Genomic DNA, 16,047 nt, shown 5'->3' with positions numbered 1-16,047 from the left:
GTTTGTGACAATTATTGTAAAAATTTCCTTGAAAAGCAAGGTCGCATGGCCTAATGGATTAAGGCGCCAGACTTCGAATCTGGAGATTGTGGGTTCGAGTCCCATTGCGATCGTTTTATTTTGGCTGCTGTTCGGAGATCGATTTTTTTATTTTTTTTCGGATCGTCTTCTCTGGATTTGCTTTTTACATTTTGTAAGAAGAAGCAATGCAGGTGGATACAATATTCGAAAGCTAGTAAAAATTGTAAACGACAGGCTGTGTCTGAGCCAAGTAGTACGACGTCTACGGAAAGTTGATCATGGCGCGGGAAAACAGCGCAAAAAACCAAAGGAGTTTAGAAACGATTGGATCAAGCGTAATTCGTTGCCACAAGGTTGAACCAATCGAAAATCGAGACGGATAGAAAGGTACCGATCGAGAGAAAAAAGAATTCCTCTTTGGGGTAGCTCGCAAGTTTAAGATGCATCTGGGCTGGGTAGGGCATGATTGGTTTGCTTTCTTTTTCCGATGAGGAAGTTACGGATCCTTCGACTATGCAATGTTTACAATACAGTTCATACAACGTTGTTTATTATAACAATCCTTCGTTTTTGGTTCAAAAGCATCACCGATAATGCTTGGATTTGAGTATTGGGTAATTGTATTCACTCATGATGAATGTCGTGCTCCTCATTGGGAACCTTCCCCTAGTCCGATATTGTTGGTGTTGCTCCCGCGTGCTCTGTTCAGCAATATGCATGGGCGGAGTCAGTCCTCAGACTTCTCGGCACGATATTTGTTGTCGCTACAGCATAGGATACCAATGCCCCGTATCCAAAATAGCATATTCCTTTTACATAATGGCAGGCTTGCTTCTGTGCAGTACGCATTCACTCCGCCGTATTTTATTGGGATCAGCAAGGTTACGCATCCGTTTCAGGAACCGCTGAGTATTTGTGCATAGCAGTGCTTAACATTCGGCTGATAACATTGGAAATCTTCGGCTAAAGTCAGTTTACAGGATGAGTGGTCGGGCATCTCACAGAACGATATCTACATATTTAATTTGTTTCGACAGCTGCATCGGTTATGTTTTCGACGCTTGACGGCACATGACGAATGATTAGAAGGACCAATGGTGAGATGCATGTGGCTGTATGGGATCGAATCATTTTATATATAGTAGTACTACCGAGTTCTTAGGATAACCCCAGTAACTGGATATGACTTATGCTGACAATGAGTAAATCATTGCAACTATGCTAAGCAATTCCTCACTTTGGTAGACGGATATTCAACCAGTCTTCCTCGGATAAGGATAGAACTCATGACGATGTAGCAATATTCTCGGTACTTAATTAGAATGAAGCTTGCCATTGCGATTTCGTCAGAAAGATGACGTTGTTTGTAAACTTCCTTCTCACAATTGCCTGACAGCAATCATTATCGGTTGTCGGAAAGCATCATATGAACCGTTGGATTCGCATATCTTTCCACATGATGGCACCTTTATAATCAAGAATTGCTCTATCCGAAAACCATAGAACAATAATAAACAAATAATTCACCAGAGTCATCGCGCCAAATAGGATCACCGGAGTATGTAGGATCATAACGTACTATAATTGTCTTTGAAACTTATTCAGGATTGGAGGATTCACAAAAATTTCTGGGTTCATCGGTTAATCCCCCTCCCCCCGTCAAGAATATTCCAATTCTCGACTTGTCTGTGTGCATCAATGCACTATTCCCTGTGTTTGGGAACCGAATTGACTCATCATGTTGGTATCAGTGTCTTCCAATTCTCATCCCGCCGCCAGTGATTGCATATGCATAAAAAAAGCGATGAATAGCAGAAGAAGTACCAAGGCACGATGCATGTGTGTTCAAAAAGGTAAAACAATCTGCGTACGAATTACGAAATAAGCATGGCTCATCTGCACCATGTTCCGACATTAAGTTCCGATCTTCGCTTCACTATGCCAAAGTGAAAGAGATAAAAACATGTAATACATCTGATCTTCCAGACAAAATGACCGCTAGGTAGCCCAGTTGACTTTTAAGCAATAAATGATGCACATAAATTATTTGTTAGAAGACTAGAAACTCACACATATGCTTATCCGATAAATCGGAATCCGACGCATTATGTATTTAGCTGCAATGTATGAAGCAGTAAAACTTGCATAAATGCGCATAACACATGCCGGACTTTATGAGATAAGATTCCATCAGAACTATGGAATCGGTACACATCGGGATTCCTTCACTACCTTTTGCATGAGTGCATGATATCATGCTGCAACATGGAGCTACTTCTTCTTTCTCCGCAGTATGATATGCAGTCTTTGTGGCGATCTGTATTGTTAGCCGAAGCGCCAATCGCTTAGATATGCAAAATTAGGGGGTTTCTACATGCGAGAGGGCTTCGAGCATGCCATAATGTACGAGAACTTTGGCGATGAATGTAAATGATGAATGAACTTGACTTTCGTATCTATTCTGCCAATTCAAAAATTCTAGTCCAAAACGCAGGATGGCAGCAATGGACTGCATTATTGGAGAATGTGCAGTCGATAAGAAACTAAAGTCAATGCGGTGATTTTTACGTGGATAAAATTAGGAAGAACGTGCAGATGTATAATCACCGTGTTTGTCGCCCATACCTTGGACTCATACGATAAAATGGGAAAATAATGATTGCAAAATGCTTCGAAAATTCGCTCTGTAGGACAAAATGTAATGAAGGGTACGACATAGGCGACCCTGGAGAAGATTGTGTAAGGTGCAATATACCATTTTCCAATATTACAGGATAATATTAAGTAAAGTACCACTAGACTCCATAAGAAGGTGCAATTCACGTTGCGGTAGTCGACAGCTCCAATCCCTTCAACAGATTAAAATCTGCTCACATTGCGAGTTTAAAATACACGTTGACGAATGTACTGGCACACATAGAAAAGCTCCACTTTGGTTTTAAGGCACACGTATTTCCCGTGTGAATCTCTCACCATACAATTACCTCATGGTACAGAGCAAAAGCACATCGATGGCTTATGTTTAAACGGATCGTTTTTTTTTTTTTTTTTTTTTTTTAGTGCGTACTACCAAACTTTTTGACTTTGATGAGGTTGCTGCCCCGATCCACGCAACTGTCTTTTCAAGCTGTTTACAGTTTTCGATTAGCGATGAGTGGGCTTGGCATTTAAGAGTTAATGCTCATCATATGATAGTGGGGCGCATGTAGAACGTGAATCGGAAGCTATGGATCAGTATTACATCTGGTGACCATGAGAAGTTTTTGAGACATGTATCGACAGTTACATAAACATAAACTCAAATACTGTCAGAATTGAATGATATGACAGTACATTAAATTCCGTCAATGCATGGCAAACCGGTTTGCGAGCTAAACCGCCAAAGACAATAGACCATCGTAAGCTTAAAGATACTGAGAAAACAAAGCACTATTTGTAATATTCCGTGCGGTCTTCCTGTTCTGGTTGCCAAAAATAAAAAATAATACAGTGCCTTCTTTTTTCTTCGCTGCTTGGGGTGGAAAAATGGAAAACTCAAAGAGGACACAAAATTGAATGGCACCTGCTCGAATTGATTGCCAATCACATTCTCCCATCAAACCTTCATTTGTATTAAACAAAAGAGGACAGTGCTCGGATTTTCGTGCCACTACGTAATGGCGAAGTCGTTAACAAAAAGAGAGAAAGTTTAGAGTTTTGTGATAGTGTAACCACTCTGTGGTGCATCGATCGTATCTGGAACACCGGTTTTTTTTTGCCATTGCTCAGTAACTGGAATCAGAAATAGGACCAGACCGAGTATCCTAGCAGCGACGCTTTCCCCGATATTTACAGGATCATGCGGCAGACAGAGGCTGATAGTGCACTTGTCCCTGGAGGCAAGGGACATGTGAGCCATGTCCATAGGAGCTAGGAGATAAGGAGGGTGCTCTGTTTTTCTTCTAAAAATTGATGCGAAAAAAACATCACCATGTCAATACAGAGCAAGTAAATTGAATGATCAATCCATTGCTTCGCTATGTTGCTGCGCTTCAATTTTGAGTTTTGGCTGATGCCATGGTTTTTAATGATAATGAAAATTGGTCTTGCCGCAGATTACTAAGCTAGCTGGTTCACATTTCTGCTACGTTTTACAGAAAAGAAAACAGTAAGGTCACGGCTACTATTTTGCCACCAATTAAGATTTAGTGGCAAGCGAGTCAAGTGTATCATTATCCGTCAACAAAAAAAATAAAGCAGGACAACAGGTTCATTTAATAGGGGCAACCCTTGCAGCAACATCGCTTTGCGCTCTTATCCAAAGGGCTTTGCCACCATAAAAAAAATTGACCCTGTGGATTATGTGAAGCATCCTGAAGATTTGATTGAAAAGGCAACTGCTTCGTACACCCGTGGATGATTGAAGTGCTGTGCGTAATGTATCACGGTTTCACTAATGAGGATTCTAGACATGGTGTGGTGAAGCATCAGTGTTTTATTTAATACATCGTATCTAGTTCGAAATACGGATTGTCAAACAAAAGGCCACGGAAAAACGTTTGTCTATTCCACCAGATAGAGGAATTTTTGAACGAAGCATGACGTGGTTGCCACATGCATCCATTCCGGTTATATCCTTGTATATGGCGTACTGTTTTCTCTTATTGTCAATAAGCATGGGGAAGCGTTCTCTAGAACGTATGACAGTGATGCAGCAAGTCCCAGCCTTCTTTTTGCAATACCATTAACGGCCTGGACCAAGTGGTACAATAAGATCGCTGTATAACGCCAATTTGTGAAAAAAAAGTCTCGTGCGGATCGCTCCATGTATGGCCAATGTAAAGGTAGTGCAAAAGACAAAGGTGTCCTTCAGGATATTCTCCTAAAGGCATGTCAAAGGAGAGAGGAGATCATCTAGCCTTCTTTGGGCGAAAAAGCTGGAGTCAAAGGGGAGACGGAGTGGCAAATAAAGCAGGTACTGATGACAGTTGGCCATGTCTGCTGATGGGCGGAAGTTTTGACACACGTATGCGGCCGACCGCGAGGAGTTGGTCTAGTTTTTTCTTTTTCTTTTTTTACTGTTGGTCGGATTGTGAAGAGTCGACTCAGAACTGAGAATTCATCGAGCCAGATATGTTTGTGTTTATGCTTACATTAAAAGGTTTCACAACGAATCGTGTCTTTGGATAATGTCGACAGATATAGACCGGTTAGTTTGTGTATCGGTCTGCCATATATACGGCAAGTGCAATGGTTTGTGTTTTCCCATCTCATCGGTATAGTAAAGATGACTGCGAATTCTAAGAACAAAAATGAACCTAATGCGTGAAAACCGGTTCGCTGCAACTCACGGCATAGTTTGAGGATAATAATGATGGGTCAAAATAGCATAAAATTACGCAGAGAGGTTTGACCGCTACACATAAGGTTTTGCTCGCCTGAGCTTCTCCTCCTTTGGATTACATTTATGTTATCGCCAAACGCCTTTCTCACGTCAAATAACAATGATAAGTCGGGGAGCTGCAGCATATAAACATAAACCTCTGTTTTGGTTTACATGCGGCACAGTTACTCAGAAAAGAACTTGACGCACGTTATCATTTTCATTGAAATCTTGACAAAATAGGCCAACTGCCTTTTGTTTTTCCGTTGGTTTTCAACGCGCGTAATTCCTATCTCTCAGTTGCCTATTTTAGATGCCTACCCACCGATGAACTTCCAGGGGGAAATACTGCGACACTGGTTTTTTTTCTTGGATGTTTATTTGGGGGGGAAAAAGGAGCATGGAAGACAGATCGATGGTGGGACGGGGATGACTCCGAACTTTTTTTTGTTCTTATTCCTATAAAAATAAAGCTCTCAAACCGGTTGAACCACTCTTTACCCATTTGTATTCATTCTTTTTTATTTCTTATGTATACATCTATCATCCCAATTTTTGCTGCCTTCTTGACAGCATTTGTTCTGTATCGACCTTTTATCACCAGATTGGATCGTGTTAAATACTACGTCTTCAGCACCATCGCTTTTTTCACACCATGGATTCTTTCTGTATCATCACTGGCAGACGAAAAATACTATACCGCCAACAACACAGTAACAGCAGACTACCGGTTACACTGGTCTTCACACTACCGGCCCGTGCAATCAACAATGAATCATCAACAACAACAATCATATTCCCAGTCGTATTTGTTTATTGACGCCACTGTACTTGCTTTGGGTGCTGCCATGGCTGTTTCTATACTGGGCTTATTGACAAGATGGCATTTCGCCATATTGTTTGTCAACCCCCGCGCCAACAGTTTCACATCCATCTTGATTCGTCATGGTATCTCCATGGCACTGGTGTTATTCGGTATCGTTAGGTAAGAGAGACAAGGTCAATCAAACGTATTTCTTATGCAATTAAACTAATTTGGTCATTGTCCTAATTTTTTTTTCTATCATTTCTTTTTCTTTATCCACCCCTAAACTCTGTAATTTTTTTTGCCACCCAATTTTTCGTATTTTTAACTTTTTTGGCTTCGTTTTTGCGCCTCGTGAAAATTTTCCGGTTCTTTTTTTTTTTCTTTCTTTGGCTACAGTCAAACGACAACAGCTTGGCATACTTTGGCCCCTATTATGGGTGGTTTGTGGTACCTTTCCGGTTCTTACTTGCTTCGACGTTGCCAATCTTTGGTCACGACTTCGTTGATGGTCGCTATCATGGGAACTCTTAGTAGCCAGCGATCTCCTATCGAGAGTCAGATGCTGTCCACGTGGACGTTCCTTGATTGGACTGCGTACGGTTTCCTCGTTGCGATGGCGTGCAGTGTCCTCGATCATCTGGACGCTTTGATGAACACTTATCCTCATTTGGTGACTTGTGATACCAAGTGGATAACCAAGATGCAAAACCCATTGACGCATGAATATTGGTTTGCCATGATTCAGCTCGTTGCTAACTTGCCTGCGGAGACCGATTTGAACGCAGGGCCAATTGATGACCTTAAAACCGCAATTCGACTTCTTGGACCTGCATCAAGATCCTGGAAAACGATGGCGGCGTTGTTTCCAGTCAACTTGCGCCAAGACCTGTGCTTGATATACGCATTTTTCCGTATTGCTGATGATTTAGTCGACGATGCACCCACTCCTGAAGAATGCCGAGAAAACTTGGCGATCATCCGTCGATTCTTACGTGAAGCATTCTCCAACAACGATAAAGTTCAGCAACAACCATCGAACAACATCGCGAATGACGCAACACTGCCTAACCATATCAACTGGACCCTGTATGCAGAACTCCTGCCTTCCGAGGATGTTTTATCTGTCTTTCGTTCTTTTGCCCGCGTTGCTCACTACTTATGCCCCCGTGCTATGTTTGAGTTGACGGATGCATGGGAAATGGATCTTAACGGCGCACCAATCCGTTCTCAGGAGGAATTACTCCGATACGCTGCCCTGATTTCGGGTACCTTTGGTGAACTCTGTACATGTGTGATCATGTACAAGACCGGCCGCGGAAACTGGAATGGTGCTGATACCGTCGCTCGTGACAATACCGTCCTTGCCCGAGCCCGAGCTACAGGCCAGGTAAGCTAAAATTTGCCATCACTTGCATCGTCGACGGTCTTGAATCTCATTATGTTTTTTTATTTTCTTTATCACAGTGTCTTCAATTGATCAACATTGCTCGCGATGTGATTGCCGACAGCCTCGTTGGCCGTTGCTATGTACCGCTGCAATACATGAGCAACCCCAGTACGGAATACAGTATGCTGAAGCACAGCCGTGAACCGCAACAAATCGGTGACCATATACTGAAAACATATGCTCTTCGTATCTTGGACTTGTCCGATCAAATCACCGATCAAGCTCAACGAGGAATCAATGGATTGCCAGAAGAAGTTCAAGATGCTATTCGCGCCGCTTTCGAAATTTACATGGCGATTGCCCCTACACTTCGTAACCATAGCGGTTTCCCGTTACGCACCAAAGTCCCGAAACCTAAGCAACAATGGATCGCTTTGCGTTGTATCTACGGTTTTCATGGCCCGGTTGCCCGTGCTATCCACTCCATGGGTTGCCGTTTCTTATCGGCGCCTCGTGGACTTTCAGCATTTATCAAGTTAGCTCCGTTACCAAAGAAAAAGTTGTAAATCTCTTGTTGTTGCCCCTTTTCATCATATATTTTGTTATGTATATCTTGTCAGCAATTCATCATCCTTATCATTTTCTTGTTTAATACCTGTATATTCTTTGCCAAAATAATAGAACCTTCATCAATTCCCATTAAAAAAATAACTTTCGATCATGGTCAAAAAATGTGCAATTTTGCATTACATCCAGTATAACGGAACATAACTAGCGAATATGCTCAAGATGTTGTTGGTTCCCCATTCGGAAAGTGTAGGGAATTGCCGAATGTCACGATTAGTTTTCGGTGTTAGGTAATCTCGACCATCTTGTCACTTTATCAGGCACAAAAGGTTACGGGTCGGTAATAGTATGACCTTTAGAAAAAAATCTGTCGCGTATATTTAGACAAAGACGTTGAAAGGTGAAGTGATTGAAAAAAGAGTCAAATAAAGCAACTCATGGTGGGGCACACCAATCAGTCATCGTCAACGAGAGAAACCTATTCTACGCGGTGACACAAACAATTTTTTTTTTTTTTTTGCGGCGGATTGTCAGCCAAAAAAAAACCAGCGTAAAATAAACTTTGGCCGACCCTGTTTTCTTTGTTTTCGTTTGAGCTTCTTTCCTCCCCCTTTTTCTTTTTTGCTTTGAAAGGTTCCGTCAATTATGCACTCTACTGCTCTTATCCTGCTCTTGGCCGCGGCCTCCGCGCAAGCATTATTACAATCCCCTAATTACCAATACAATGTAACACAGCCTACACCGAACGCCCCTTATGTCGCCGGCCAGAAGCTTCCTCTTATCTATCAAATTGCCGCGAACACAACCGCCGACAGTAGGCAGACTTTTTCCCCGGTTTCTAACCGAGCATCCATGGTATCTAACTTACTTCTCTAGATCTTCAGTTATCAATGACCTTGGTTGAAACCAGCAATGCTACAAACAGTGTTGTCATGGTTCCTCAGGCCGAAATCGGACAAGGGTTCAGTGCTCAAAAGACCATTGATGGTGGCGCCATTGTGTATGAACACCAATATGATGTAAGTCCTCGTGCAAGTAAATATCACCGCAAGGGTCACCCTTAATTACCAATTCATTATTGATTCGAATAATTGCGTCTTTTTTCTTATTTTATTTGCGTCCTAATCTAGTATAATATCCCTACCACCACGAAGGCAGGCAATTACAACGTAAGGATGCAATGATGCTTTTCTTTTAGGAAACCAAAAGCAGGATGCCCGATTCTAATGTGTTTCCTTTGCAGGCTATCTTCTTGGATAATATATCGCAGACCAACGTAACAGTTCCTTTGGTGATCCGTCCTGCACCAATTCCTCAGCCGAGCGCTTCATCGGCCGCGTCCAATTCCGGAAGCGTGGGACCGCAGCCTACGAGGAATACCAGTATTTTCAAGGACCAAAACTTGGCTTCTTCTGCTCAATGGAACTCACTCTTATGCTTCCTCGCTATTTTTGTAACTTCCTTTGCTTACCTCGCGTAACCCTTCCATAACTATTTTGTACGACTCGGCATCTCGTTTCATCGATCCAAAAACGAAGTAATTACTATAAACAGATTTTAGCATTTCTGCACAGTTGCAACTTTCTTTTTTTGTTTTTCCTTTGGGGTCTATTGTCTACTGCATTGTTACAAACGCGTTACTCGAAGCTTATATTATGCAGACATTTGTATATCAGAGCGTGCTTTTCTTAAGATTAATTGAGGCATGTCTTGCTATTTGTGAGTTATGAAAGTGCAAAGATATAGCGTGTCCTCTCGTTCGCTTCACATGCCAGCAACAAGTGAACAGCTATATTTAGCGACAAAGATGTTTGAAATGTTATCAGGGAACCATGGCTTTCTGAAGATCGGTCAATCTCATTGTTTCGCTGGAAACGAAATTTGAGCAATTTTGTATGCGCCACGTGTGATGCGTTGCAATGATTAAAGGTAACAGATACGTATGAATTTCACCAAGCTTGTCCACACAAGAATCTTTTTATATCGTTTCCTTCTAGAAGGGTGTACACTGTTTTACGCGAAAAGTCACATTGTCCTTCTTGGTCTGTATTCATCCCTTGAGGTTTGATCGATAGCCGAATAATAACGGTTTCAGATTCTGCCAAACTTGAAGGTAAATACCGGATTAAAAGCGCTTCAATATGGTCTATTGCAACCGCATCGTGGTTCCGTGGGTTTATTATCATTAATATCGACGTAGATGCAGGGCGAAATAACCAAGTCGACCTATCTGATTTTATGATGGAGATTATTCTTAAATTGTTTCAGTGCGTCTCAAGCGAATTTCCAGAATGGCGACATCGGGTGACATTTGATGACAGAAATACAGTCATTTCAAAAAGTAAAGTCGCTGGTTTTGAATTTGATGTCGTGCAAGAAATTTGTGTGTTCAACAACAATGTCAACTGATCCAAAAATAAAGTCGTGTTCACGTGTCCTGGACCTTGTTTATTTTTACTTGTCGCTTAGTAATTATCCAATAAAATTTCTTGGCATTAATACGGAGTTTAAAAGTTACCATTTCGCGGATGTTGCCATGCAATGAAAAGGGGGGAGCTTGCTTTTTGCTGCTTTCTTTTCGTATTTACATTTTTAGAGACATTCAGAATGAGTATGCAATTTCTTTACGAAGATGGGCAAGGCCATGTTGTTGATGGGAATGGAGTTGAGCCCATGGATCTTGTTGTTGATGAGGAGCTATTTGCTATCGAAACAATAAGTTGTCGTACTCAATTCCTAATGAATAAACCTCCAGAGAGACCATCTAATCCTGTAATTCATCCAGTTACTGATGAAAGGAACAATGATGTCGATATGGAGCAATGCAATAAAAGATGCTATACAAATTACTCTGATGAAGACAAGACTAGATTTTTTCATTTATTTTTCAGCAAATGCTTGAATGCTTCTGCTGCTGCGAGACAATTAGGTATTCATATCCGAGCAGCACAGAGATGGGTCAAACGTTATAACGAGCACCCTGAAAGCATTTTCGAGAAGAAGAAAAAGTCAGGTCGGCGTCGTATTCTTGGAGAGGAGCATAAGCAGTTTCTTTTAAATTACATTGATGAAAATCCTTCTGCGGTTGTAACTGAAGTAGCAGAAAGTTTAATGCAAAGTTTTGCAGATCTTAATGTTTCTCGTAGCACTGTTTATAACTTCATGACAACTAAGTGCAATCTATCTATTAAGCAGGCACAATTTCAGCCTGTAGAAAGAAATAGCGAAGAAAAGATTCAACAAAGGTACGATTGGGTACAAAAGTGGCAGCAAACTGACATGGATTTTACAACAAATTGTGTCTTTCTTGATGAATCGGCTTTTCATATCAATTTGAAACGAGGTATGACTTGGTCAAAGAAGGGAACTCCTGCAATAGTTACAGTACCCACAACGAAAGCGAACGCAACGTCGATTTTAGGTGCAATATCTGCCACTGGCTTAATTAATGTTAGTTTGCGAGTTCCAAAGCGCATTAAAAAGAGAAAGCTTGGCCGCGAAGCCGATGGTTATAGTATAGGAACAGTGACAGGGCATTACTTGAGTTTTTTAAAGGCAACAATGGATGAAATGGACAAGTACCCACAAATGAAGGGGCATTATCTTGTCATGGATAATGCTCCAATCCATAGCTCAACTGACATTGGAAAGTATATTCGCTCTCGAGGGTATCGATTTGTCTATCTTCCTCCGTATTCTCCTGAACTGAACCCAATTGAGCAGTTCTGGTCAGTTGTCAAGAGTAAAGTTAAGCGAAATAGGTTTCTGGAAAAAGAAACATTGATGACTAGGATCAGTGAAGCATGCAATAGTTTATATTTAAGTGACTTCAAAGGATTTGTTTCTCATTCTGCTAAATGTTTTAGCAAGTGTCTCAACAAAGAAAAGTTATAGAGTTTCTATCAGTTTTGGCAACTTGGTGCAAAAAAAAAAAAAAAAAAAAAAAAAAAAAAAAGAGCTCGAGACAAAGAACCCATACACCACGACATAGTCAAAAGCCAAAATGCAGTGATAAGAATTGGGTAAATAGTAACTTAAGGAACATATAATTCATAAAATATCTAGGCTGCTAAAAAGCTAGGCTAGCAAAAATGCTAGGCTGCTAAAAGCTAGGCTATGTGATATCAAGCACGTCTACTCAATATTAAGGTACTGCTGGTGGTCTATCGTGAAGTGGGCTTCAAGATGAGACAAGTTAGCGAAATGATCGGCACAGCAAGGGCAAGCAAAGTGCTGTCGAATTTTGAGATCGTTCGAGGAGCTGGAGGGTTCACGGACAAAGATATAACTGTTGCTGTTGTGTCGCCGAATGGTGTCCATGCGACTGGGAACTGAAATAGATGATGGCTGGTCAAATGACGCCGTAAGCTTTGTGCAGAAGATAGCTTGAGCTTTCGATCGTTGCACCTAAAACAACGATGAACAAGGAATACAACAGTTGGTCCTGGCATGTTGAAATGGGAAAAAAAAGGAAATCTTTCAAGAGCAACACGAGGAAGTTCAACATGGCCGGGAGTCATGCAGCTCGCGCTCCAGCGTTTCTTCCAGTGCCAGTAACTCTAGTTCTTCCATCATTAGCACCGAGCGAAAGCGACAATATAACGAAAATCTTTGCCTCGATGGCGTGAATCTGGATCAACCACTCGGAAAGCACTTAGTGGTGGCCAACGGCTTTAGCGTGTCGAATGCTTTCCATGAGATGAAGACTTCATTGGTGATCAACAAGTGGAAGCAATCTTTGGAAGACGATCTGATCCTGGCCCTTGCATCGACGTCAGTGTTACTGTTAGATTCCAACAAGTATCCTGACGAATTAAAGCCATTTTTCGACTATGATGACTGGCATACAACCAATGTTCATATCCGGCAGTTATTCGACATCAAGCGCATACCACTACCCCTCACAACCACAACAAGCTTCCTTAATGTCATTGAACAATTCCTGAACAAGGATATCGATCGTGATGCGGCAGAGATCAAACTGAAGGCAATGTCGCTGCAAGGCAAGGAAAAGCGGATGGCGAAGATGTTGGCAAACTTGGTGGCAAAGCTTCCTTTTTTTGCATTGGATGAAAACATGAATGAATCCGAACTTTGCTCTCGTTTCGCGGAGCCCTTTCTGGCAGGGCTCTTCGATGATCCAGACAATGGCGTGTACCTGCGATGGACAGACGAAAGAACTTTGGAGGCCAAGGCTAACGAATCGACTCGATCTCGTCCTGATGTCTGCGTAACCAGATCATGTGGTGTCAAATGGACAGGCAGCCTTGCATATGGTGAAGCAAAACCAGCTGTACATGGTTGTGACCATTTCGGTTTGTGCAGAGATCTCATCAAGGTTGCCATATTTTGCAAGGAAGCGCTAGATAGTCAACTCTTCGAAGGCATTTTAGGCATCCAAATCATTGGCAGGACAGTTGTCTTTTACGTGCTCACCTTGCCAGCCCAGAGCCTTTATACCCTGATCTCGATTGCAAAAATCCAGATACCGGACAGCATTCAAAACTTGCCCGCCTTGATCACCGAGGCACCCGCGATCCTCAAGGTTTTGGATGCATTTGACCGGCTTTGTGTTCGTGCAGCTCACCCAAATGTCATCAGCAATCGACACGCCCCAACTTTGTCCATGGCCAAAATTCATCAGCTTTTTTCCGAATCTAAAAATCGCAAGCGACAATGCAGCCTGGAGCTACGACACAATTGACATCTTTCTCAGTTTTTTAGTTTAATAAAAAAAATGAATAGTTGACAAAGGCATCTATGCCACTTGGGCCGAATGCGTAACAGCTTTCTCTTGTGCATGAGCATGGTCGTCTTAGCAGCAAGAATATTTTGCTAGGCTCGGCATTTTTTTTCAATCTAGCATTTTTGCTAGCCTAGCTTTTTTTACCAGCCTAGCATTTTTGCTAGCCTAGCTTTTTTTTACCAGCCTAGCATTTTTGCTAGCTTAGCTTTTTTTTTACCAGCCTAGCATTTTTGCTAGCCTAGCTTTACCAGCCTAGCATTTTTGCTAGCCTAGCTTTACCAGCCTAGCTTTACCAGCCAGCATTTTTGCTAGCCTGTTGTATACAGGCTCCCCGATTCAGGCACCTTTAATCCTTGTAGCCAGTCATCGCAGCATTAATAATAGATCACATCTTACATAATTATAATTCTTGAATGTATCCAATAAGGTACATGGGATAATGGCATTGCTTTCTATGGATTGTAAGATATTCATTAGAGAGTTAGTAATTAAGAAGGTATTGATGATTGGTACTTACAAGATACCAATCAGCTACACATCTTCAACAATTACCAGGTTGCACAATTTATTAGAAAAAGTATAAAAGAGAGAGTTCCAAATTGTGAATAAAGCAGAAGATTTATTCTTTGATAGTCAGCTAGTCAGATCACTTATTATTTGGTTTTTTTTTGTTTTATTATAATTTTTTCGTGCTTGATATCACATAGCCTAGCTTTAGCAGCCTAAGCAATTTTTGCTAGCCTAGCTGTAGCAGCCTAAGCAATTTTTGCTAGCCTAGCTGTAGCAGCCTAAGCATTTTTGCTAGCTTAGCTTTAGCAGCCTAGATATTTTATGAATTATATGTTCCTTAAGTTACTGTTTACCCAATTCTTATCACTGCATTTTGGGCTTTTGACTATGTCGTGGTGTATGGGTTCTTTGTCTCGAGCTCTTTTTTTTTTTTTTTTTTTTTTTTTTTTTTTTTTTGCACCAAGTTGCCAAAACTGATAGAAACTCTATAACTTTTCTTTGTTGAGACACTTGCTAAAACATTTAGCAGAATGAGAAACAAATCCTTTGAAGTCACTTAAATATAAACTATTGCATGCTTCACTGATCCTAGTCATCAAATGTTTTCTTTTTCCAGAAACCCCTATTTCGCTTAACTTTACTCTTGACAACTGACCAGAACTGCTCAATTGGATTCAGTTCAGGAGAATACGGAGGAAGATAGACAAATCGATACCCTCGAGAGTGAATATACTTTCCAATGTCAGTTGAGCTATGGATTGGAGCATTATCCATGACAAGATAATGCCCCTTCGGGCAACATCCGCGAAATGGTAATTTTTAAACTCCGTATTAATGCCAAGAAATTTTATTGGATAATTACTAAGCGACAAGTAAAAATAAACAAGGTCCAGGACACGTGAACACGACTTTATTTTTGGATCAGTCGACATTGTTGTTGAACACACAAACTTCTTGCACGACATCAAATTCAAAACCAGCGACTTTACTTTTTGAAATGACTGTAGTTAGAATTTATTCTTAGCTGGCGGTAAGCTGGTCTGTGCTGAAATCAACTGATGCACAATGCTTCCACAGAGTTACAGCCATGACCACTGATGATAGTTTGCATCCAGAAATAATTCGGAGGGACGTGGCATGACTAGTTTACCCTCACTGGAAAATATACTACGGGCTTGTGAAGATTTTGTGCTGAAGGGGTACCTCTTCATTGCGTGCTATCTGAATACAATCAAGCTTCCCACTTCTAATTTGCATAAACAATCGGTTCGTTGCTATGGCATTCTATGAGCGTAGGATCATTCAACGATCAACTGGGCTGTCATCTATCAAACAACAACGATCTCTTAAAAAAGACAGCAAGAACAGTGATAAGCTGGTGAGACGCGCTCAAACATCTATCATGTGCACCTTTTTTTTTTACCCACGTGATGGCTGGGAAATAGAGAGGTATTCTACTCAACATGAGTTTTCCAGATCGATACAATAATCACACATCATATAACAGAAATGAGAGATGTCAAAGGGGATTATATAGAAATTGATACAAAAAGGTCGAAGAATCGCCTTTTTCTTTTATATTTTGAGTTGAAATGTTAGGTTACATGGATGTTTTTCTGACCAATGATTAAAAAAGCAATGAGTTC

The 16,047-nt window shown here is 41.2% G+C and overlaps 5 protein-coding genes and 1 non-coding gene across 6 annotated transcripts; all 6 read left to right on the top strand.

Moving 5' to 3' along the window:
* The first annotated feature begins 39 nt into the window (after positions 1-39).
* Positions 40-113, top strand: BYT42DRAFT_t15. The gene has a single exon. It is a non-coding gene; the product is annotated as a tRNA-Arg (tRNA).
* A 5,779-nt stretch (positions 114-5,892) lies between these two features.
* Positions 5,893-6,571, top strand: BYT42DRAFT_524846 (uncharacterized protein). The gene has a single exon (XM_051565324.1). It carries the CDS (start codon positions 5,914-5,916, stop codon positions 6,370-6,372), a length of 459 nt encoding a protein of 152 aa, XP_051428191.1. The 5' UTR covers positions 5,893-5,913; the 3' UTR covers positions 6,373-6,571.
* Positions 6,572-6,624: 53 nt separating this feature from the next.
* Positions 6,625-8,144, top strand: BYT42DRAFT_609431 (Squalene/phytoene synthase-domain-containing protein; the record flags this gene model as incomplete). The annotated part of the gene is made up of 2 exons (XM_051571264.1): positions 6,625-7,578; positions 7,656-8,144. The coding sequence occupies 2 exons, from the start codon at positions 6,625-6,627 to the stop codon at positions 8,142-8,144; spliced, it is 1,443 nt and encodes a 480-aa protein (XP_051428190.1).
* Positions 8,145-8,719: 575 nt separating this feature from the next.
* On the top strand, positions 8,720-10,110 carry BYT42DRAFT_551795 (uncharacterized protein). The gene is made up of 4 exons (XM_051566305.1): positions 8,720-8,959; positions 9,022-9,164; positions 9,276-9,314; positions 9,389-10,110. Exons 1-4 carry the CDS (start codon positions 8,791-8,793, stop codon positions 9,623-9,625), a joined length of 588 nt encoding a protein of 195 aa, XP_051428189.1. The 5' UTR covers positions 8,720-8,790; the 3' UTR covers positions 9,626-10,110.
* On the top strand, positions 10,111-11,594 carry BYT42DRAFT_596418 (uncharacterized protein; the record flags this gene model as incomplete). Its single annotated transcript, XM_051570931.1, is given in 3 exon segments — positions 10,111-10,315; positions 11,037-11,555; positions 11,567-11,594. The coding sequence occupies 3 exon segments, from the start codon at positions 10,287-10,289 to the stop codon at positions 11,592-11,594; spliced, it is 576 nt and encodes a 191-aa protein (XP_051428188.1). The 5' UTR covers positions 10,111-10,286.
* A 1,250-nt stretch (positions 11,595-12,844) lies between these two features.
* On the top strand, positions 12,845-13,849 carry BYT42DRAFT_488769 (uncharacterized protein; the record flags this gene model as incomplete). The annotated part of the gene is made up of 1 exon (XM_051563897.1): positions 12,845-13,849. The coding sequence occupies one exon, from the start codon at positions 12,845-12,847 to the stop codon at positions 13,847-13,849; it is 1,005 nt and encodes a 334-aa protein (XP_051428187.1).
* Between the last annotated feature and the right edge of the window lie 2,198 nt (positions 13,850-16,047).

Source organism: Radiomyces spectabilis, assembly GCF_025331425.1.
Source record: "Radiomyces spectabilis strain NRRL 2753 chromosome Unknown BYT42scaffold_1, whole genome shotgun sequence".
Taxonomy (NCBI): domain Eukaryota; kingdom Fungi; phylum Mucoromycota; class Mucoromycetes; order Mucorales; family Radiomycetaceae; genus Radiomyces; species Radiomyces spectabilis.
The sequence above is the reverse complement of the archived record's forward strand: the minus strand, read 5'-3'. Positions and strand labels throughout refer to the sequence as shown.